Genomic DNA, 24816 nt, shown 5'->3' with positions numbered 1-24816 from the left:
ACAGAGAGTTTCATAGATGGAGAGATTGCCTCAGGTCATCTGTTGCATGTGTGTGAGCGTGTGTGTGTATACGCTGCCATCCTAGGAATTCAGCGACCTGCAGATGTAACTCAACATTCAGTGATTTAGCTATCCTGATTATTTTAATTGTTTTATTATTTCAGTTTTTCCATCAGAACCTTCTAGTTGAGTAACTTTTAATATGGTCTGGGAGTGACCAAACTTGACTGATCAAACTTGGCTTAAGTAGTATGTCTTTGACAGTGTGTAGCAAAACAAATTATGTGATGGTTGATGTGCTCTCACATTTTCTGATTTATATCAGACAGAAAGCAGGATCCGTTTACTCAGACACAGAGAGATAATCTATGGCGCCCCCAACTAGAGGATTTTCTAAACTGACTTGATTTTAAAAGCGTGGGAGACCACAGGCACAACAAACTTTGTAGTCAATTTTCAATGGTTTAATCCTGAGAAAGCACAGACTAGACGATTCATTGAAGACGCAGAGACACACACTTGCCGTTTAAATGTCAAAAGTTTTTCAGGGAGGAGATTCCAGGGATTTGGGATCTCGCGGAGACGATTTAACGTTGACATGGAGGTGGACTGTCGGTGTCGTCATTTAACAGCTGCTGTGTCTGTGAGATGTTATGCGCTGAGAAACCCAAAATACTGTGGATGAAATATTCTGAATGTCTGATGTTGGTAAAACCAACCCATATCAGACGCATTGACTAACATTAACCATGCTGTTGGAAAATGTTTTAAAAGGTCCCCTATTGTGAAAAATCAACTTTTTGAACTTTTACTACTGATATTTGGGACTCGGGGCCATACCAGTCCCCAAAATGTGAAAAAACAAGACTCAAGCCCAATTTATACTTCTGCGTAAAGTGCTCTGCGTAGGCTACGTAGAGACTCTGCGTCGACGCAGAACCTGTCGAAGAGCCTCTGCGTCGTCTCCGGGTGCACAAAATATTTTTTAATTGTCCGTCACTCCGTCAAGGGACAACGGAGACGGCAAGAGCTGCGATTGGTCCTCAGGACAGGCTGAGCGAAGCTGCTCTGTGCCGGCTCTCAGTGCGCTCCGGGCGTCCTGACAGAGGCGGAGCTGATCCCCGCCGATAACGCCACTGCCGAACTATAAATACGTCATATCTTAACACACACAACACATGTTTAGATTCTAAATGGCCAATTTCTCGCCGCAAATTATCTTAAAACTGCGTTCCGTCACACAGAAAAGTGAGAAACGGCCACTGTTTCAACAACAACAGACTTTCTCTCTCTTTCTTTCTCGGACGCCATTGCTCACTGTAGCCAGAAGCACAACAACCTTGCGCAGCGACCCCTACTGATCGGGCGGGAAATTGCAGCGAGTGTCCGTCACCACGACGCAGAAGTATAAATGCTCGAGGCGTCTCCGTGGTGACGCAGACGGATAACGCATATGCAGTCAGAGAAGTATAATGTGGCCTTCAGTCATGTTTTAGTGGTTCCACTTTGTGTAAGTATAGGCGATAAAACATGCGATGTTTACACCTCCCGACCAAGTGACGACAGTGCGTACATTTCACCGTGAATGTTGGCACCCTGCCAGGCAGAGTACTTCACAGCTCGTAGCCCCCCCTTGTCCCTGTGAAATCGAGACTGCAGGCGAGGTAGGAAGAGCGGAGCACAGTGTTTTACACAAACTTCCAGCCTCAGAAGATTTTTGTGTCCAGTGGATATATTTTATTTATGAAAAAAATGTTCACAAACTACACAAGCCCTTTGTTATTGATCGCGTATGTAAATTCCTATGCTGGAGGGACACCTTGAACGCACCAGTTACGTGCCTGCAGTTAGCGAGTGAAGTGTGTGGATCGGTGATATGAGTAGCACACGTTTGAAAGCACTGCAGAAAGATGTAGATGTTGTCATACATTTCTTCTCAACCAAAGGCTCCCTTTCTGTCGTGTTTCCACGTTCTCTCCTCGTGTTGTTGACCCACACACGTCACTTTCAGTCGCAGTTACAGTGGTGCGTTCAGGGTATTTTTCTAGCATGGGAATTTACATACACGCCGCGCGGCGCATTAATCGTTTTTCTTCGATTTTTTTATGATTGCGAGAAGCCAAAATTGTGGTCACTCTATGCTATTGCTATTCTATTACGGTGAAACTCAGTAACAACGGGTAAACGGACATTACTATGGGGTATATGGAGCGGGGGTTGTGACGACACTGCATGACAATAGGTGATAAGTGGCGACAGTATGGCTGTGGATAGTAAGTTAGAACGACACTCCCCTGGAAGCAGTGGATGTGTGTTTACCTGGGTCTCATTCACATGTAAATGATCAGGCACAAAACCGAGCGTTTTGAAAAAGGCTATTTTGTTATTGAACTGCTATTGTGCTTCATCCTTATGATATTTTGACTAAAGCATGACACTAAATGTTCATTAGTGCATCAGGACCTAGTTGAACTTGGGTTAATAGGGTATAATATGGGACCTTTAAAATGTTGGAATTAATATGAGATGTTAGTGAATATAACTGTCATGATTTTTATCAATCCCTTGTAACTGATTTTGGAATGTCTGCAAGTTTTATGAAATGTAGCCATCTGTATAACAATGGCTGACACCAAGTACAACAGAAGCTGATGGAACTGTCTTTAAATTTGCAGGAATTTATAATTTTTTGGTAAAACAAAATAATGTTTTGACCTCATGCCAGCAGTAGAAAAAACAAACAAACCAAAACATTATTTTTGGGCTATATTACAGCTAGAGGCTGTAGTTGTGAAGACAAAGTGAACTTGGATTATGAAAATGTTCATCATGCCTGTTGTTGTTCTTAATTATGACTTAATCAGTTTAAAGTGAAGCTCTCATTGACAGAACTGATCGTCACACAGTTTATTCACTCCGGCTAATGACGTCAGCAAACGCCTTTAGCAAAGTGAAGATGAAAACAGTCGGTATCATATTTTGTGCCTGGTGAAGTTCATCTCTGATGGTGAATCAAGCTGTGCAGCAAAAGTGATTATGATCTTTATCTTTGTTTTCCCTGTTTTTTAAAAACATGTTTCATCAAGGTGAAAATAAAGTTATTATGTTTAAAAAAAAAAAAAAAAAATATATATATATATATATATATATATATATATATATATATATATATATATATATATGTAGTTACAATGTCAGTATATGAATTATATCAGGTCACCTTCACAAAGAAAATACAAGCATTATTGTCTAAAGCGTGGTAACCCAGCTTCCAGACTTATGTAGATGTATGGAGAATATTACATCCATGCACCACATTTTAAAACAGACGAAGCTTGAATCCAGCAGTTTGTTTGGTATAGGTGTGATGTAATATGTACAATATTTATGTCACAGTGCTATTTTTCTACACATATAAGTAACCGTGACTGGTCTCTGTCACATATAAACAATACATTAACACTTTTACAGTTGAGTTGTATATGAGATATATCTAGCTAGGGATGAGCTGATCGGATAGATGAAAAAAAAAATCTGTTACACAATTGGACAATTGTGTCTTTTAATTAGCTTGAAATGACTAGCGCAATGTGTTAACAGTTTAATCGGTTAAAAAGGCTAAAATAACAGTGTCGGACTGAAATTTATGAAGTTATCAGTAGATACTTGTCGGATACAAAAAAAATCATGCCATCCCTATATCTTTCCATAGTTCAATTATCTTAAGAGAGTATAATATTATACTAATTGGCCGTCATCCTCTTCAGCACCATGGACAGCGTCGAGCCAATAGTATGTTTTGTCCAAGCAGCTGAACACGGACCTCAAATTTTATATGTTTGTGTGTGTGTACCTCTTTAGGACCTTTTTCTGGCATAAACACTGAATTTGTCAAGACCAGTAGTCCTCATGGAGACCAAAACCTGGTCCTAATGAAGCATAACCTAATTTCTTAGGAACTGGTTAAGTTTAAGGCTAATTGTGGTTTGGTTAAAATTAGGATTAGTCATTAACTGGTGATGGTTAAGGTTGGGGATAGTGCTTTGGTTGGGATGTCCAAAATTAATGATGTCATGGTTTTGTGATGGCAGCAGTTTGGGTTTAGTTCAAGTGAGTTGCAGCCACATCATTCTATGTTCAGACCACTTGAATGAACATTAAAAATAAAAAAAAAGCGATTGAATCACTCTAGGCTGTGATATGCCGTGACATGCTAATTTCACTTTAAAATGAGTTATGACCAACACAGCTAGAGGCGCTTGGAAATAACAACGATGAGGGACTTTGCATCAAAGTTGCGCCTGTGGTTCCTCAGGCTCTGGCTTCACTCTGCTTTTTCATGTCACTATGGCCTCATTCTGCTTGTTACACAACTGTATTTTGGAGCTCTTCACCATTAATATTTATTATGATGTGTTTGTCTTGGCCTGGTTTCCCTTAAAAAATGTTTTATATTTTTAAAATCTCATGGGGGTTAACCTGGTTAAAGGTAAAAAAAAAAATGAATCAATCCCAGGCATCTCATACTGCATTTCATTTCCATTTAATTAGAGAATATATTAGTTTATATAGAGCAAAGTTCATCTCAAATGTGATTATTTCAGTGCTGAATTCTGAAATAAAACTGGAGATGAAGTAAAAGAGGTCTTAAGTGGATGAAACAGTTGAATGTGCAAATGATGTCAAAGCACAAGTTTGATATGTTTATTCTTGGAGGAAGTCGAACTCAATGTCCCACTTCATTCATTTAGATTAAACTTGAAGGTTACTGTTAGCAATTGGTTGAGATCTTTTATTGATTGCATGTGAATTTGTTTTTAATGATAACTTGTGAATACTGAAGATTAAATGTTAATTAGATGTTAATCTGCCCTCTGATGTGGAACACCGATAAAGCAGATCTAAAGAAACTGCCCTCATTTCTCTGCTTTAAACTTCTGTCACTGGAAGATGAAAGCTCCACCTTTAACAGAACACACTCAAACCTTGTAGATTTGAAAATAGATAATTAAGCGTTCTGGCTCCTGATAACATGATTCAAAGCCTTTCAGTGTTGCTGGTTGGCTTTTGGCTTTTTTCTAAGACCTCCTCTTTTGTTGATCTGACCATCCTTTTATGGTCTGATAGCACAGAGCAAAAAGAATATCATATGTTAAGAAATAATTATTGGTTATATGATTCCTTTGACCTGGTAGAGAATTCATCATAAGACACATGATTGTAAGCTGTACTGAGTTCAATGACCATGCCCTTGTCAATACATTGCAAATGGTTAAGAAAAGAAAAGACTGACAGTGTCACAGCAGCAAAGACATTTAAAGTAAAGGTAAAAATGATACACATGTATGTTCACATCTGTGAATGTACAATATCGAAAAATATTGACAATAAGGCTATAGATAATAATAATAATGTACATTATAGATATTAAGTTACCAGAATACATATACATTATGGGCTTGATATTTACAGTGTAACGGGAGTGAACATGAGATATTGTACATGTTTATTGCACTTATGTGAAATTAATGAAAATGGGATTATTGCTTGTGTTCCCTGATTATAGCAGTGTATAATAATGATCATCTATACACATGTAAATGCCACAGAATACCATACAAATTTAATATAAAAGCCCCATGTGAATGAAAATTCAGGAGAATTGGTTTTGGCTTCATGAGCTAAGTTACATCACAATACAATAAATCGTTGAAACAAAAACACCAACGATAGTCTCAAGTCTGCCTTGATTTTGGCTCCAACTTCGTCCATGACGGTGAAAACATAAGTGGGACTCATTCTATTGCTTGTCCCCCCCCCTCCCCCGACTTTTATTGATGATTACAGATTTCAAATAATTGTATTCTTGTCTGAAGTCTGACAACATTCTGTCTATCAGCACAGCACCATGTAACTATAGCTGAGCAACAGCAGCTTCTGCAGCCACATGTGGTAATTAATTATATTGTCTCATTAAAGAGATTTTCACCTGCGGGAAAGAAAATGAATCACTAGACCAGAGCGACAGTGAATTGTGCCATCACTGTAATAAAGTCCATGTAGAATCGTTGGTATTTTCAAAGCTTATTGGCTGTTGATAGCAAGATGAACGCTGTCTTTTTAATGACTTTCAGCATGCGTGCACTCGCACTTGCATCATATCTTTACATTATTCAACTAAATTCGTTTTTTGTTTGGCTCTGTATCTCTATATATGCGTGACTTTCAAACTTTATACTCTGGTTTGTTATGCTCTAATGCAGGGGTGTCAAACTCATTTTCACCGAGGGCCACATCAGCATAATGTAAAATAAAGGTAACTACCCTGTAACATATTGCTAAATAACTTTCTGTATTTATTACTTATTCAATTTTACTCGTCGCGTGATGCATATACAATGATACACTGCGATCTAGTGGCAGTGCCGTCACTTTGTGGATAACGCAATTGCCATGCATTGTGGGAAATGTAGTTCATGGTCAACGCCGCCTTAAAGCAGCATAGACCTATTTTAACACAGATTGGGTTTAGTTCAAGTGAGTTGCAGCCATATCATTCTATGTTCAGACCACTTTAATGAACAGACCAATTAATCCCTCGCAGGCCACATGAAATGACGTGGTCGGGCCACATCTGGCCCCTGGGTCTTGAGTTTGACACATGTGCTCTAATGCCTTTTACTCTTTAATATTCAACACTGAAAAGAAACATTTTCTCAGACTGAACACATCCTCTCCAGAGCCACAGCTGATGTAGTGCTCTCTGCGATGACTTAAATAATTCTCATGTTTTAAAACGAGTGGTTTTTTTAGCTAATGCCTTGTGTTTTAGTATATTTATTTCATATCTACTTACACTTGCATGAATATTTTATCCTTCAATCATCTCACATGGTGCTCGGCCACCTCCACATCAAAGACTCTGCATAGCATCACCCATTACGGTCAGCAGTGGGTACCAGCCGAGAGCTACACTGAGTCACTGTGCTCTGAAAACATTAACATTCATGTCAATGCATTTATTTATAGCTCTGACAGGGATTCCTTTCACTGCCCACAATGAGACCAATGGATTGCTGCCTACATTTACTGGTGAAATCCCTGGTCACTGATGAGGTGCATATGATCACAGAGATGTTATATAAATATGTGCATGTGCATCTGAACATGCTCAGTCTTACATTATACAGCGTTTCATACCATGTTTGCTCTCTGTTAAACCTTTACAGGGCACTTGTTGAAATTCATTAAACATAACAACCCTAGAGTGTTATTGGGGGATATAACAGGATTTTTTTTTTTGCTCCTTTTGGTACATTTTTCCCCAAAACATATTTTCATATAGAAAATCAAGGTCCATGAAGCTACCTTATATGGTCCCTTCCCCGTCTGTTGTAAGAAAAACACAAAAAGAATAAGAATATGCAAAAAAAAAAAAGACAAATAAAGTGAAAGGAACATTATTTTAGAACATTATAGAACAGTATTTCCCAATCCTGGTCCTGCACGTTTCAGATGTTCCACCTGACTCATTTCATCAACTTTCATCATTAGTTTTTGAGATTTGACCGTATATGCAGGAAAATACACTAATTTCAAATTTCACTATGATGCTTTTTGTAACGCAGCTGGATCTCTGCCAATTGGCTGGGTGAAGTCCATGAGCTTCTCACAGTAACACACATGAATCAATCCCAGGCATCATATAAAGTAGTTTCGGATGTCTGCATAAGTTACCAGATATAGTTCTTTGCTCAGTAAAGGCTTAACACCACATCGAGGTAAGTATTGCACTGTTTTGAAGATTTTTGGGAGTAAAAACTCATTCAAGTTGTTTTACTCCCTGAAATTCGAGCAGATAAAGCGAGTAATTTGCTTTCACTAGCATTACTATTTCTATTTTTTAGCAGAACTTATTTCCTGACAAGCATGTCATGTATTTAGTCAAGTAGGCTATTACTGATCAATGACACAGAATCATGACCAAACTCTGAACAGCATTTAATCATCCCCCCCCCCCCTCTGGAAATGAATAATCATCTGACACATATTGTTTTACGTATTACACTTCAGGACTTCATGGAGTGTCCTCATACCTACAGAGGATCAACATATTTGTATGTATGTGAGTGTGTCGGAAAACAGCTGAACAAATTGGAATTCTCTCACGCACGCACGCACGCGCACACACACACACACACACACACACGCACACACACACGCACACACACACGCACACACACACGCACACACACACACACACACACACACAGTGTCTTTGATGACTTCCATCTCCATGTTATTTTCAGCATATTTACTATATCGATTGCTTCCGTCCTCTCGTGCAGCTTCAGAGTCACGACATGAATGCAAATAGGAGCCTATGTGACAAGTGATGTGTGTGAGTCTGTGTGAGAGAGAACTACTACAACTACCCCCCCCCCCCCCCCCCCCCCACACACACACACACACACACACACACACACTTCTCCATGCGACCACATAGAGGTCATTATCAGAGCGATTGCTGTCTGCTCATACATCACTGTTAGCTTTCTTGCGTCGGAGCAGGAGGGTCACCTGAGATTGATTAAAAAGAAAGCCACACTGAGAGGAAACTGGAATGGGGGCCGGATTTAATTCCTGCTTTAGATGAAGCTATGTCACTTAAACTTGCTCTCGTGCCGCTGAGGTTACGTGACTGTGTTCACAAAGGTGGCAGAGGATGGAGACAATAGACTGACCCTGAGCTAAAAACCTCATTTTCAAGGGCTCAGGAAACACTCGCAGAATGTTTGCGCAGGATTATCATCTGTGGATTCTGCAGTTTAACAGATTGTGTGCACAGGTTTTCTTTTTTTAGTGTGTTTGTTTGTCACAGGTGTTTATGGTGATATCCTTGAGTCAAAGCCTGCATCATAATCACAAGACAGCATCAGGCGGCCTGTTCACAGTGGGGCTTCTTTAAGTGGATGGAACAAATCGCTGTTGTCTTGTGAGGTGGAGTGTGACTCAGCCTCAGAAAAGTATCAAGTGGATGTTTGTGGTTGTGGATCTTTTTTTTTCTAGGTTTGACTTGAAATCCTTAAATATGCAGCTTTTACTGACTGTTCTCCAACACACAGTTTAAGATATGAGAAGGAGGCTAGTTGGACTTCAGTGCATCTGTCTTTGTACTTTTTTATTTCTTATGTTACATTTATGCTTCCACCTCACTTGTCCCCTGTGTCCTATCTGCTTCAATATTAATTGCAAAGGCAAATATAATAATATTGAATAGATGTAACATTTAAATAATTTAAAAGCTCTAATACAAAACTTCTATCACCCCCCCTGTGGACTTTTCAGTCGTAGTCCATATGTATGCAGCTGTATCACTTTATCACTCTCTTTCATGAGAGAGTCACACAGAGAACCACTGTTTGGGTGAGTAATATTATGTTGCAATGAACCCCCCCCTTAAAACACAATTACTTTCAAACCCAAAACACTTTTTGTATTAACTCTAACCAGATGAAGATGAACTCACACAATGTTGTTTAAGGGTGCTTCTTTATCAAACCGGAGTTCATTTGCTCGGATAGTCCTGTTTGTTTGAAAAATAAAAAATAAAAAATATATATATGTATAGGCATTAGCATTGCATACGTAAATAAAGATGGCTGCAAACAGAGTGGAGTATGACTGAAAACATGGAGAAATCTGCTAAAAATAAAAGGTTGTTTAGCAGTTTGACAAGATAAATTTCTCTTGGCCCCACCCGCCCCTGCACTACTGCTGTATACACACAATCGCTCCCTCAGTCAGTTCTGATAGTTTTTCTTGAGAGCGCCTGTTTTCAGATGAAGAACTTGGCATACAAAAATGTTACATTGTTTCTGTTCTCAAAGACCAAACTAGAGGCAGAATTTAATGAATTAAAATGTAATTAATTTAGATTATTAAATCATATACTATCTCAGTTTCAACTAAATCCTTTGTCTTGCAACTAATTGTGCCTTTGTACACAATCAAAACCTCTGTAGAACTTTCCTTGTGTCGTATGAAAAGATCTGTAAGAAGATATGAGAAAGTTGAAAAAAGAAGCAGAGAATTCTGCAGTGCAGGAACAGAGAACTGCTCTGAACTCCTGCTGTAGCTGGGGACTCATTCAGAGAAATGATTTTGGAGCTTACTCAACGAAATCTAATTTCAGTAAAACAAATTAGCTTGTTTCATGTATTCACCTTGAATTAAAAGTCCCATTACGCTCAAAGAGAGGTTCCGAGGCAGACCCTGAGCTGTGAGCGAGAAGAAGATAGGTGTTATTTATCCAGAGCAATATAGAACCACAACATGCAGTGTGTGATTACATGTGCTGTTGTCTGTGCATCTGTCACTGCTGCTGTAATTAATAATACAAATGTCAAGTGTCGCGCGACAGTGGGATCAGTAGGCAACTGTGGTGTGAACAGAAGCAAATGACTCCAAAGCTCTGTGTGAGTCTCCTGTCCTGGTAAAATTTAACATAGAGTGTGTAAGATTAACATCTACTGGTTCTGTTCCATTTCAAGTTTACAGGAGACCATATTGTAGCCTTCAATTGTCAGTGAAACTTAAAAGGTGTTTAGTTTGTCCATTGTGGGCTCAGGTAAAAACATGGCAGTACAAATGCAGTTTTTAGAGCTCACTGTGCGGTAATGAAAGCAACAATTCATACATTGTACACTTGATTGTACACACAAAACATCAGTATGGACATTTAAGAAAGAGGGAAAAAAGCAATTAATCATATTGTAACCCACATATATGTAATGTTAAAACTAATTATAATAATAAGAGCATTCTATTTCTATAGCGCCTTTCATGAAACCCAAGGCTGCTGTACAAACAACAGTAGTAGAAAAAACAAAGCAAAACTGAAACAAAAACAATCAGCTGGCAAAAACCTGCAGGAACATGTATCGCTTTCAATACAGATTTAAAAGACTCCAGAGTTGGTGCCTGGTGAATAGCCAGAGTGAGCGAGTTCCAGAGGGTTTGTGCAGCTCCACTGAAAGCCCTGTTACCAAAAACTAGTGATGAGAAACCTTCAAAACTTAGGTCATTATACTTGTGATATTTTTGTTATATATTTGTGATATTTTATAGCAAAAACCAGAGACACTTTAGTTGCCATATTATCTTTGCTGCATTGACTCCAGATCCAGATAGATTGTAGTTAATTACTCATCTTTTTCTCCTCCCCCCTCTCTCTTTCTTTCCATGTGTAGAAAACAGACGATGGGCAAGAAGCAATGGCAGTGTCAGTTTAGTGAACCTCCGAGCCTGACTCTGGTTAGAGCTCAGGTTTTATAAACATATGGACGACCTTGAGTCTTTTCAGAATTGCTGCAGTTTTAATGGTATACTTTGTGCTGTAATTAATGATCAGCTCTCTCTTGAAGTTAAGTGTTTGTTTTCCTTTTTTTTCTTTTTATTAGCTCTCTATTTTGTTGTAAACATTTTTATTTTTTTTAAAGAAAGAAAACCTATTTCTCCTTCCCACCCTCTCTTTATTTCTCTCTGTGTGTCACCAAGGCAGTTTTCTCTTATCACCGTCTTCAAGTGCTTGCTCTTATGGAATGTTGGGTCTTTGTAAATAATATAACGAAATGTGTTCTACTCCTCTACTGTCTTAGAGTGCTCAGAATTAATTGCTTCATGTATATATGTATATGTACTGAATTAACTCCACTTCTTTCACCACCACATTACCCCCTCTCTCTCTCTCTCTCTCTCTCCCTCTCTCTCTCTCTCTCTCTCTCTCTCTCTCTCTCTCTCTCTCTCTCTCTCTCTCTCTCTCTCTCTCTCTCTCTTTCTCTCAGTGGGATTCCAGGGAAGAAGTGTGGGGCCATCATCTTCACAGCTGAGGAGCTCAGTAACTGCCGGGTTGGTGTCACATCACACTCAGATCTGCTCAGACCTGGTGATCCGAGTTTGTCAGTTCACACGTCACCAACGTGTGTTTCCAGTGACCACCAGTGTTGGGGGATGTAACTTTCACAAGTAACTAATAAGGTTACAATGTTATTGCACATAAAAAATAATAATAATAATAAAAAAATAATAATAATTCATCTTCTTCCACTTTATCCTCCACATTTGGGGGTCGCTGGTGCCAATCCCAGCTGACATAGGGCGAAAGGTGGGCTACATCCTGGACAGGTTGCCAGTCCATCACACTCATGAGTGTCCAATTTTGCCTAATCCCCAAATCTGCATATTTTTTATTAACATTAACAACCACACAGAAGGAAAATAGATACTTAAAAGGGAGGAGAACTGAATGCAATCTCTGTGTGACTATGACTGCATCATTTTAGACTGTTTTGATTGATATTGGGACATTTGGGTTCCTTGTAAAAGGATGGATCCAGTTGGTGAAATGACCATAAAATTGTCCACAAGTGGAAAACATTATTTCAAACAATCAAACATATGTTTCAATTCCATCTTCATTTCCGTGTAAGCCTTGTGGAGGGAGTCAGTGGAACTTTGTCGATACTGTCACGGAGAGAGTTGGCGACTGCATAGTCGACAGTGGTGGCATGTCCACCACGTAGCCTGCGACAAGCTTGTTAATTTATCTGGAAGTGACATTATAGCTCAGTTAAAACTTGTTCTCTTAGAGCTGGAGCACCACTGCTGTCAGCATCCTCCTCCTCCTCCACCTCCGCATCCTCCCCAGGCCTCAACTTGCCGGTGCACAAGTTCTTTGCAGTTGACAGCCTCCCCTCCTACCCAGAACTGAATTTTACTCTGATAATCTATGAATACTTCCACACGGTTAATGCAGACTGGTGTCTAAGTGGCAAAAAGGGACAGAAATATTAGGTAAAGAAAAAAGTAACAGATTAGCTGATTACATTTCATTAAAAAAAGCAATGTGAGACTCTTAACACATTACTTTGTATTGGTGTAACGTGCTACCACCCCCAACACTGGTCCAAATTGTCCCGTCTATACACGTGGCTTTACTCTTAATGTGTCTTTGTCTGAAAGGATAATTGTTTCTCCAGACACACACACACACACACACACACACAGAGGGAGAGTGCGATATAAACAGTTCAAGCCAGGGGTCAGAAAGTTAAGCATTAGAGTCTGAATTAATGAGTCGCGTTCTCTGTTTCTAACTTTGCGCTGAGAATTTAAATGACCTGCGCAGACTCCCAGATTAATGTTGTCATTTGCATCGGATTTAGTGAAAGTGAATTGGTGTTTTTTTCCTTCAAAGTCATGATCAGAGCCTCTCATGAATTATGTATCCAGTCCTGCAGTGCACTTCTCATGCCATTGGGGGAGTTAATAATTGGACTCTCCAATCAGAGAGAGGAGCACATGCCAGCACATGCAAACATAATGTTGCATTATGTACCGATATGATATGCAAACAAATGCAATTTCATCCATAATGGTATAATCTGAATCCTGAGGAAACTGTTTTGTGATGTAAACACACTATTAACTTTTAACCTTCTCCCGTCTACATATATAAACAGTATATAATATATTTATTTTAAGGAAGGTTAAAATGTACCCAGAGGACACTGATGACATTTATTAGTTATGGTTCATCGGCACTGTATGTTGGACTTATTGAAACAATGTGTTTGTCCTTGGGGGAAATGGCTTTCCTGGTTAATTTTAGTACATAAGTAAAACATGCTCGCCAAGATTTTTTATTTTATTTTACTATTTACTATTTACTATTACTAAATACTGAATACTAAATTACTATTTTACTTTTGTGCAAACCATGGGGAAATGTTTTGTACATTCTCTTCAGGAAAGAAAAAAATATTCACATTTTGTCCAATTGTTTCAAGTGAATTATTTCTCAATCATATAAGACAAAATTCATCACACTGCGCACTCACACCCAGAGGTGGAGAAATAGGTGTGAGTGTGTAGTGAGGAAGATGTTTGTCGCAGTCCAAGGAACAGGTTGAGACGCTGCATCTGTCACAAATATGGTTTCCTGGATTTTATAATACTACCAGGACATTCTGGCTATGTTAAATATGAGTGTTTAAACCCTACAACATGTTTTCTTTGTTTTTTTTAATTAAATGAATTATACAAGAAAAAACACACACACACTCCCAATGTTTTTTTTAGACCTCGCCAGGTGCCAAAACCTCTGCATAATCAGGAAATGGTTGTCGTCATCCTCAGTTCCTAATTTTAAGCAAAGGAAATTGATCTAGAAACATGAGCTCAAATGTGTCTGTGGAGACTGGGTTGTAAAAACAACAGTTCTATCTAAGTTTTTAAATGACAATTTTCAATGTTTCCCATACGTTATTTTAAATTTTAAATGTGCCATGTGTTGAGATCACAGACAACAAACTTAAATAAAAAATAAATAAATATATAACATCTGGTTTACTGTGGTAGCTCTTAATTATGTTGTTTTGTTTTTGTCATATTTTCATGATGGATGTGCAAAATGGCCAAATAATGGAAAATATGTCAGGTTGAAATATACCATTCAGGATAGCCATTACTCCAGTGTAGAAACTTTTGGTTATGAGTTTTTTTTTCTGTTTTTCTGCTGATATTAGTAGTTTATCATATTTTAAAGCTTAAGTCCAAGTGAACCCATGTGTAAATGAGAAAGTAAATGGTGCTAAAAAACAAAATCCAGTTGCGCGTATGAACTAATCATAAGTTGTCCAATTAATTTATTCTTCAAACTTTTGTATGAACCTTTATTATTTTTTTCCTCCCAGGACATTGCCACCATGCAGCTTTGTGCCAACAAGCTGGACAAAAAAGATTTCTTTGGCAAATCTGACCCTTTCCTTGTCTTTTACCGGAGCAATGAGGATGGGACGTAAGTACGCAGTTTTATAACTTATTATATATTGCCTTTGTTTGTTTGACTGTAAAAAACTTCATGTACAGACTTCCATCTAGTCCATTTAAGATTAAATCCCTTCATAACTCTCTATTGTTTCTGCAGTCTCATTCTTAAGAGTCTGTCAAGGGAAGCTTTTTGAGTTTTTGAGTGTTCCAAATATGAATATATGAAATTATAAGCAACTTTTGAATAAACTACCACACATTCTGACCCATTTCCTTTACATTTACAACCATGCTACTATAAGTGGATATTTAAGCCTTAAATTATGTTTTTAACAGTTGTGTCTGAGCTGTTCTGGCTTCCAAGAACTATTTGTATTCTCTGACTCTATTTCTTGTATTTCCAGGTTCACCATCTGCCACAAGACTGAAGTTATCAAGAACAACCTGAATCCTGTTTGGCAGCCGTTTACCATCCCTGTCCGAGCACTTTGTAATGGAGACTATGACAGGTGAGAGGACAGCACACACGGTTCAGAGGTTAATCGAGTCAGCGGTCAGACCCCATTACTTTCTGCAAACGTAAATGTATTATAAATGTGATGTTTAATGGTTTAATTTATCCACAAAGTGAAAACCAGCCTGTGGCAAATTGAATTGACTGGATATAAATCAGAAAGGCATAGATCTGGGTACATCGTTAACACGAATGCAGCTTTTTCAGCTCTCCACCATCGTTTCGTGTGAGAGCTTTACGTTTTATTACAAGCTGCCTTCAGAACCCACCACTGTGAACTTTATACTCTCTTCACTAAGGCCAAGGAGGCAACAGCACTGGCTTAGATGTTGTGACAAGACCATATTATCCCCATATCTGTGTCGACTCATGTCCCCAGGTGTACGAGTGGGTACAACTCCTGCTCATCATGTCAGTTCCTCTTCATATTTCCCAAAATCCACTCAGAACTTAAACAGCTTTTTCTAAGGCTGCACCGTGGTCATGGAAAAATCGGCACAATTCACTACAGCTTCAGCATTTTATTTCCCTGGGTGAATTTAAAACTCTGTTGACAAACTGTTTGACAGCAGCGTGTAACTGATATTCTTGAACTGGACTTAACTTATTTTATGACATAAAGTGTATGCATGCTTTTTTTAAAAAAAAATTATGTTTTCTCTGTGCCTTTTGAGAGATTTAATCTCAAGGGACTTCCTAAATCTGTGTTAAACAGCAAATCAGGACTTCAACCAAGCTGGGAATCCCAGTAGAATTCCATAGACAAATCTGGTGAGGAGCATGAAGAGCAGTGCTGCTGTGGTGGCATTTCCCAATAGTATGTGCAGGTTTAAGTGCAATGTAGACTTCTTTTTTTTTTTTTACTCGACATGGTATAAACTGCAAAATATATAACTACAGACACTTCCTTCTTTAAATACAAAGGTGATCATGAAAGAAACATGTTGTTTTACATAACCTTTTTGAGGGGTTCAGATGAAGGATGTTGTTAGTATGGCCTGTATACTTCTACTTCTTTGTTATAGCTCTCCTTTAATTACCTCCTTTTTACTTGTATATTCTATTGTGAGTTTTATATCTGAAATGTGTATGTCTACAGGACTATTTGTACTTTTTGTGCTGCTATCTAGACCAAACTCCCTGGAAGAAGAGATCTTGAGAGATCTCAATGGGACATTCCTGGCGAAATAAAGGATAAATACAAATAAAATGTGTTACTTTTTACAATGATGTGTAGGAAGCCATGAACAACCTGTGCCCTTTTCAGCTGCTCCAAAAATCAACACAAGCCGTGTCATGTCATAGCTATTATTTCGATCAATGAGGGAGTTTAAGTGCCTAATGTCACTAGTCTGACTCTCCAGCTGAGTTCACCAAGGCTATATAACCATTTTAAAGCTTAAAATGTTCCTACGCCTCAATTATATAAGAGTTGTCCCTGTGGCTGAGCTATTAACATCCTGTATTAGAATTCTTAACAGTATGTGTGGTGAACACTGCTAACTGCTCATCACCTGAATTATACAGCACCATCCCTGCAGTAAACTTTATGGCTATGGTGGCTTCATCATGTGGGTGTGCTACTCACTGACAGACACAGTAAGAATTTGTGAGAATAAAAGTGCAGAAAGCTGCTCAAAGCCTGCAAACATCTTTGGTGGAAACACCTGAAGATGGCAGTTCACAGATGCTTCCAAACCACAGGACATCTGGGATAAATCTTTAGTTCTTGTTAAGGTTCCATTTATATTGTTCACATAATATGACAAAATGATCCGCTGCGAGGAGTATTAGCTCTGTTGCTTGATTCATGTATTCATATGTTTGGATCTGTGTGAAACAGCAGACCTCGGACTCTGTGGTGGTCAGAATAATGCCAGCAGTCGGCCATGTTGCCATGTCTCAGGCCAGTGCTGGTGTTATTGAGACCAACATGGAAGCAAGACAGCGACAGTCACACACGTTAAGTGCTGCCATCAATCCAAGTGTTAATCCAAATCAATGTGTTGTTACTTTACACTTAACTAAAATCAAAATCTTATAGCATCAAACAGGGTGAAGTGTTTAGGTCACAGTGGCATCAGCCACAACATTAAAACAAGTCATGCGTTTTATTGTCTTTAGTTGATCAGTGTAATTTTTGAGAGTAAACAGGAAAATTTTACCTCTTGAGTCGAGACTTAACTTTCCCACTTTTCATTTTTGTCCACACTGTCTCACCTGTTTGTCTCACTTCCCTGCAGGACGGTGAAGGTGGACGTTTACGACTGGGACCGAGACGGGAGGTGAGTTTTCTTGCTCTTGTTTTTCATTCTCATCTGCGTGTCCCTCAAAATGCTCTGTATGACCCCACCCACCGTGCACACAGTATCGGTCAGGATTTATGAGCGTTGGCCATGATGCTGACATGGCTTCTATCTTTCACTGACAGATTTGTGGCCTTAACTGAAATTCCAGGTGTTTTTTTTTTCCCAGTGTGTGTGACCATGTCTCACTTCATGTCTGTCTTGCAGTGTTTCATCACAGTATCTCAGTCTGACTCTGGTGCTGTTTATGCATGGACAGCCTGCAGGGGACCAAACACGGGTTATTAATATTTATGGGTTTGATGGGCAAAGAATTAGGGAATTATCATCTATTGAAGAAAATTGCACTTTGAAACATTGCAGGATGTAGACAACTTTTTGAAAGGTTTGATCCCCAATTGAGAGCTGTGGTGGCAGCATGTAAATAGGCATGAATGATGCTCTGAGTGCTCTGTGTGGTTATCAGGTGAATGAGTGAATTAGGGCACCATGTTTTTGTGATATACAGTTCAGTTTAACCAACTGCTCATCATGTGTCACAGCTGTGAGGAATGATAAAGTATGTCATAAGGTTAAATGCTATTTTCTTTGTCGATCATTGTATTTCTTCCCTTTTTTTTGTCAATACACACATTTACATGTTTATATTAATTTTCATTCAGAAACTGAATTACATTTTGTAAAATTTGGTGTCTGATACTAAATAATGATGCCAATACTATGACTGTAGATGATTTAACAAATCCATTTGCTTGTGCTACAGCCTACACAATGTAGTGTTTATGAATATGTGTGGAGGCATGTATTTATGGCCACATGGTAAAAACAGATGGTTTTGATGTTATGGTTGATAGACGGTTGATGTAATTTCCGTGCGTAAATGTCTGCCATGTTACTCTTTCGTCTCCTCACCCTTTGTTGCCTCTCATCCGCCTCCTCCCCAGTGGGAGATGGACTTCTTCTATGCACCTTGAGAATTCCCCTCCAAATAGCAGCATTAAACAGGCAGAGCTGGTGTCATGCACAGCCCCGGGTGGTGATAAATGGAGATGCTGAGATGATGTGAGGGCATGCAGGGAGTTGATATTTACCAGTCAGATGATGCTGGAGGGGAGTCTTTCTTGTTCAGATGAAAAAAATAATGTGTTGAACTCAGTGAAACATTTCTCTGAGGGATTCTCTCAACAGACCATTTAAGGGGTAGATTTTTTTTTCTTATTCTGGCACAGATCAAATAATGTATTTATTGTAATTTGCAAGCAAACATGACGGATTTAAATGTTTGCATCGGTGTGTGCGTGTGTGTTTTGTGTTGCTTGGCATGAGCAATGTGAATTCCTTTGTATCTTTTGTATATCTTTGCATTGACTTTGTGTGTTTTCTCATCAAAACTGCGTGTAACAACAATGCGTTGTAAGAACATTCCACAACCTCAGGCATGATTGCAAGGATGTATCTGATCATTTAGGTTTGAGATCATATTTAGCTTGAAATTTTGAAGATTTATGTGTGGGCTGGTCCTCATTTTCAAGCCCTGTGTACAGGATCCAATGGGGGAAAAAAACAAAGACCGTTAAAAAAAACAAAAATTACTTGCTCCCACTAATGTTTCATCTGTGTTGGAATATTGAGACATATTGTACATGTATACCTCAGCACAGCTTCACTTTATGCTTGACACATCTTACCATGCTTCCCTGAGATTTATAACAAATTATAAAGCTGTGGCTCATCACGGTGATGTCATACTGAAGGGGAGATTGGGCTCAGTGCCTATTGCTGGTCTGTGAAACAGGGGAAGCTCATTTCAGGCCCAGTTATTTATCCATAAATTCTTATGACATTTTAGAGGAAGCAGAGCTACCCTTGTTGTCAGAGAGCAATCACCTCTGGTCCGGCTGCTCTGTTCACTTGCAGACTCAGCCACTGGCATGTTTTTATTTTTAAGGCAATTACTGGCTTGCTTCTGTATTATCTTTGCATCAGCGTTTTGCAGAAAAGTACTGTTAAATACTCTCTGTGTTCTCAGGACTGTCTTCTGCTTTCTGTCTCAAATGTCTGCACAGAAACTGGAAAAGGGCTTTTGAATGTTCTGCATCTGTGTCATGGAATGAGCTGCAGAATAGGATTTGAAGCTTACACCTGTTTAAGCCAGAGTTTAAACAGTTGGGAATGTGTTTAATGGTCATTCACTCTCAAATGAAATGACTCTGCATTGCATGCGGGTTTTAATCAGCTTTGCCTCCGATTGGCATCAATGGAAATGTAAAGACCTGGGTGAACATGCTAATTTCCTCTGGGTCTGCTCTACTTTTGCCGTGTTTGCCATTATCGGTCACAACGCTATTCATCTTCTGGCTGTTTGTGTTAATGTTTGTTGCAATTCTTGCTTTTTAAGACTTGAGACATCATTCAGTATCATTTATTCCATTAAGCAGATCATCTAAATCAGCGGTTCTCGAAGTAACACCATCATCGCCAACGTTGAAACACAGTGGTGTTAATTAGCCGAGCAAAGGCAGCTCGGCCTAGGAGGCAGATTTATTCCCAGTAAGATAATTGGAACTCTCAACATCCTAACATGAAATATATACACTACTCACAAAAAGTTAGATAAAAATGTTTGACTTTTGGATTCAATTTCAGAATACACTATAACCTTTACAGGTGAACTTAAGTTAACCTTCTCTAAACTTTTGAATGTCCAGTGTTCAATGTTTCAGTACTTGAATCGAATAACATGCTGTTCTCTAACAAGGTGATTAACCACAAAAATCACAGCTGTCTGATGTAGTGGTTTAATTGTTATTGAACCACTAAAAGTTCTGGTTCAATGACAATTTGTATCTAAACCAGTCGTCGTCTTCATCATGATGTTCAAATGTTGACATCATGAGACCAAGACACCACTTTGATTGATCAAAGTTATTGAGACTTTGAGATTTTTTGTTGTGGTATTGCCACCACTGTTGTTAGCTCTTGTTTGAGATAAAGGAATTGCATCCTTCTACTTAAATGCCCTGCTTTCATGGTAGAATATCACTGTAGCATGAACTACAGTAGTGTATATTATAGGAAATGGTATAGTGAAATTAGATTAAGATGGAGTGGGATATAAGGTGGCTAATTACTATTATTATTATTTATTTAGTTATTTGGTGCATTCAAATTCCTCAGCTCCACTCCGATCACATACCCCTGTATATACAGTAGAACAGTATTTCTGATTTAAGTATCACCAGAGGAAGCTGGCATACGACTGAGTTTCAGAAGTCAGAGAATCATTGTGCGTCCGTCTGACATGCTGACTTGTCATCAGAAATCTTTGCAGTCACCGACACTTTACACTACATGTTTGATTCTTATCTGCTACAAACTAAACAGTGGTGTAAACAGTATGGAGACACTCTTTTCCCCCAATTTTCTTACAGTCACGACTTCATCGGCGAGTTCACCACCAGCTACAGAGAACTGTCCAGAGGCCAAAGCCAGTTCAACGTCTATGAGGTAAAGTGTGATGTAAAAAAAATGTCCTCTTCGTTTTACATAATGATCAGGATGCAGCCTCAGGAAAATAATCATGCAGTACGTGGCTTCACAACACATCAGTTCAACAACTCATTTCTTGTTTCCTGTCTTGTGGTCAAAGGTTTTGAATCCGAAAAAGAAAGGCAGGAAGAAGAAATACATCAACTCAGGGACGGTAAGAACTGTTGGTGTGTGTTTCATCAGCAGCTGTCACCTCTTTCATGGACATGACTCAGCAGCAGTGACATTTCAGAGCAGTAAACGGATGTTGTTTCTCCATGAGCCCCCTCCATCTCTGTCCCCCTCTCCACTGCTCTCTGATGTTTCCTCTCTCTCTCTGTCTTCAAGGTGACCCTGCTGTCCTTCAAAGTGGAGTCTGAGTGCACATTTGTCGATTTCATCAGAGGAGGGTAAGAGCTCAGGCTCTTCAATAAATTATTCGCGCAGATGTGATGTAGTAAAGTTACTGTGTGCATAATATACAGTACTAATTACAAGTGTCACATGGAAAAACGCAGCTTTCATAATGACTGTCTGTGAGAAGCCGTGTAAGAACAATAGTGTTTTGCATGAAGATTACATCATAAAATAGCACATTTTACACACAGTCAGTGTGACAAAGACAAAGTTTGCTTCTGTCACAATGTAAGTCACTTGCTTGAGAGGAAATAAATTGTATGAATTAGACTGAAACATTTATGTGAGGCAATGTCAGGAAATCTTGCCTGAGATTCCTCCAACGTCCTTGATGATATATAAAAATGGAGAACTGTTGCTGTATGAAGGAGAGCGATGAGCAGAAATGCCAGACATGTCCAAATTGTCCACATTTTTTATACGGCACATGGCTTCAGTTTGGTTTGGTACGATAGTACAGATTAGAACAGAATGCCCTTTATTGTCATTATACACTGTATGACAAGATTTGGAGAGATTCTCCTTTTCAGTGCAGAAATTTCACACAAAACAGTTAAAAGAAAGTGCAAATACGCTCTCTATATATACAGAGGATAAATATTTAAATATAAACCATGTAAAAAGTATTGCACCGGGAGTAAAAACAATCCCGCTTACACATCTTAAACACAACTACAGTATAATTGGGAGTTGTGTGTCGCCCACATGAGCTCAGCTGGTAAGGCGTTAGTAGAGTCCAGGATTTGCATCCTAACAGTGACAAACAGATTCATGGTTTGTATATTATATACCTGTAAATATTAATTTATGTTATTATGTTATCTGACTGCAGATGTGAAAGAAAGGCTGAGTTTTTTTTTTGTTCCATTTGTTCACTCATTTTTATGGCTTGGATTTGGTTACGTTAAAAAATTGTGACAATATAAATATAATTTTATTTGCATGTACCTTTTACTGTCTGAAGGGACCATTGTCCCCCAGGAATCTTCACATTACCAAATCTGCCCCCCCCTGACTTCGACTACTCTGTTTAGTTCTTAAAATATGTGTGTGTCACTTGATTGGAGCTGTTGTTCACACTCTTGCTTTTTGTTTTTAGCTTTTGCATTAGCTTTAGGCAGGTAGTCATTAGTTGTGTTGACTACTTTAGTCCAAATGAGCCAGCAACGCACATAGTGCCAGCTATGCAATGTGATTATCACAGAAGCTATTGATTGTTTGTTTTTGTAGTGATATACTAATCAGAGCTCAGCTGAGTTCACACTAAACAACGCTCACAGTCATAGAATAGATGTGCAAGTTGCTGCCTTGTGATTGGGAGCCTTACAGTTGTGACAAGTGACTGATGATGTCGGTCACACTGGGCCTAACCACGAGTAGCAGCCCCTGAATAGTAAGTATTATGTCATGAAAGAACTCAAGAGAAAAGACAGACCCGTGTCTTCCTCGGTTCATTCACTTTCATCTTTTATTGAAGCACTGTGCGCCATCTTTTTTTAATGTAGTATTGCTCTTTTTTCCTTCTTCTTGAATGGTTGTTCGAACATGTATTCATGCTCTGCGGCGCTTCGGTGATCCTTGAGCTGAAAGTTGTGTAGTGTAAACTAGGGTCACATGAGTTCAGTTATCTTTCTTTCGCTCTTCTGTTTCGTCCTTGAAAAGCTTATTCTCAAGATGAATTTGTACCATTGATTCCTCTTTGTAACCACAGAGACATTGATTTAAAGCTAGCACACAAGGTATTTATTAGGCTGTTATACTACATGGACATACATTAAGTACACTTTGAGACAAAAAAAAATATTTATAATGTTTCTCTTGCAGTAAGAAGTAGAAGGGTTTGAAAAAGTAAATACGTTAATAAAAGAAAAATGTGAAAATAGTGATTACAATTTTATACTGACTTTGTTTATGCACGTATACAATGGTATAGCAAGTTTTCAGTGACATTGAGCTGTTGAGTTTCTCAATCTGTGAAGAGAAATGTATCTGAAGATACCGACACAGTCCTAACTCTGTTTTGACTGATAATGTGCTTCCTCTATCTCACCAGGACACAACTCAATTTCACTGTGGCCATAGACTTCACAGCATCCAACGGTAGGAGAGATTTCTTTTCCCTTGTGCATGCAGGCAATGTTCACATTTGTGTTGTAAATGAGAAATCTGACAATCACAGACACCTGCAGAGTCTATGCATGAAGTCACCGTACGTTCATGACAGCAAAGTCTCTTTTTATAACCATTATTTTGTGACCCTGATGGAAAGTAAAGCAGGGTTAGAAAGAGTTCAGAAAAGAAAGCCATGATGTGTGGAAAATGTATTTCCACTTTCATGATATACTTCTTTTTTTATGAACATATTAATAGAAGAGGTGAGAAACTTAGTACAGGACATGTACAATTAAAGAAAGGCATTCTGTTTTAATCAAAAGCACTGAGAAATTCTACATTTTGAATTTATACAAAAGTATAAAAGCAATATTTGTGTATTTTTGAGTTAAATTATGAATTGTGCACGAGCCATTATATATAGTTTCCTGACCTGACAAATTATACTTCATTACATGTTTGTTCATGACCTGTTTCCAACTGAGGCTTCGTGATACCTCTGTGTGGAGTTTGCGTGTTCTCCCAGTGTGTGTTGGGGGGGTTTTCTCTGGTTTCCTCCCGCAGTCCAAAAACTTGCAAAGGTTAATTAGATTACCCGTAGGTGTGAGAGTGAATGACTGTTCTTCTGTGTTGGCCCTGCGGTCGACTGGCGACCTATCCAGAGTTTACCCCCACCTCCCGCCCTGTGTCTGGGATTGACTCCAGCTCCCTCCCTCACGACGAATGTTAAATTGTTAAATGTGGCTCCACCAGTGAAGCTATTTCATTCAATTAAGAACCTTCCTAAACAAAATACATCATTTGACCACAGCCCCATACTTATAATATAATATATAATAAAGTGCTATGTTATTTATCTGAATAATATGTTAATAATATGATATATGAATAATATGTTCTCAACCTCTGTAAAGAGTAAGAGTGAAACCATATCACTGGTGATAATGTAGTGTGTGTTATGGTGTGATAATTGAATTAAACATTAACATTTGCAGCAGATATTGTGGAATTTTCATGTTATTGATATGAACATACATTTCGGCGATTTCAACACACATGTTTAAATTGAAAGGACTGTAAATAAAAATAATAATACGTTTTTTTAAT

The 24816-nt window shown here is 38.6% G+C and overlaps 2 protein-coding genes across 2 annotated transcripts in view; both read left to right on the top strand.

Annotated features, from left to right (window-relative positions):
• The window catches only part of mtmr14 (myotubularin related protein 14), a 123732-nt gene extending 101434 nt beyond the window's left edge, over positions 1-22298 (top strand). The window contains exon 21 of the transcript XR_014592876.1: positions 22288-22298. The gene's annotated coding sequence lies outside the window, so the exon portion shown is untranslated. The remainder of the gene's footprint in view (positions 1-22287) is intronic.
• LOC310929205 (copine-9-like) overlaps positions 1-24816 on the top strand; it is a gene marked incomplete at both ends in the record, with an annotated part of 119376 nt that overhangs the window by 74322 nt on the left and 20238 nt on the right. The window contains 8 exons of the mRNA XM_083891927.1: positions 11847-11910; positions 14757-14860; positions 15237-15341; positions 17590-17631; positions 21084-21159; positions 21302-21355; positions 21529-21590; positions 23651-23697. Coding sequence (XP_083748053.1) covers positions 11847-11910; positions 14757-14860; positions 15237-15341; positions 17590-17631; positions 21084-21159; positions 21302-21355; positions 21529-21590; positions 23651-23697 — 554 coding nt within the window. The remainder of the gene's footprint in view (positions 1-11846; positions 11911-14756; positions 14861-15236; positions 15342-17589; positions 17632-21083; positions 21160-21301; positions 21356-21528; positions 21591-23650; positions 23698-24816) is intronic.

Source organism: Microchirus variegatus, assembly GCF_963457635.1.
Source record: "Microchirus variegatus genome assembly, chromosome: 7".
Lineage (NCBI taxonomy): Eukaryota > Metazoa > Chordata > Actinopteri > Pleuronectiformes > Soleidae > Microchirus > Microchirus variegatus.
The sequence above is the reverse complement of the archived record's forward strand: the minus strand, read 5'-3'. Positions and strand labels throughout refer to the sequence as shown.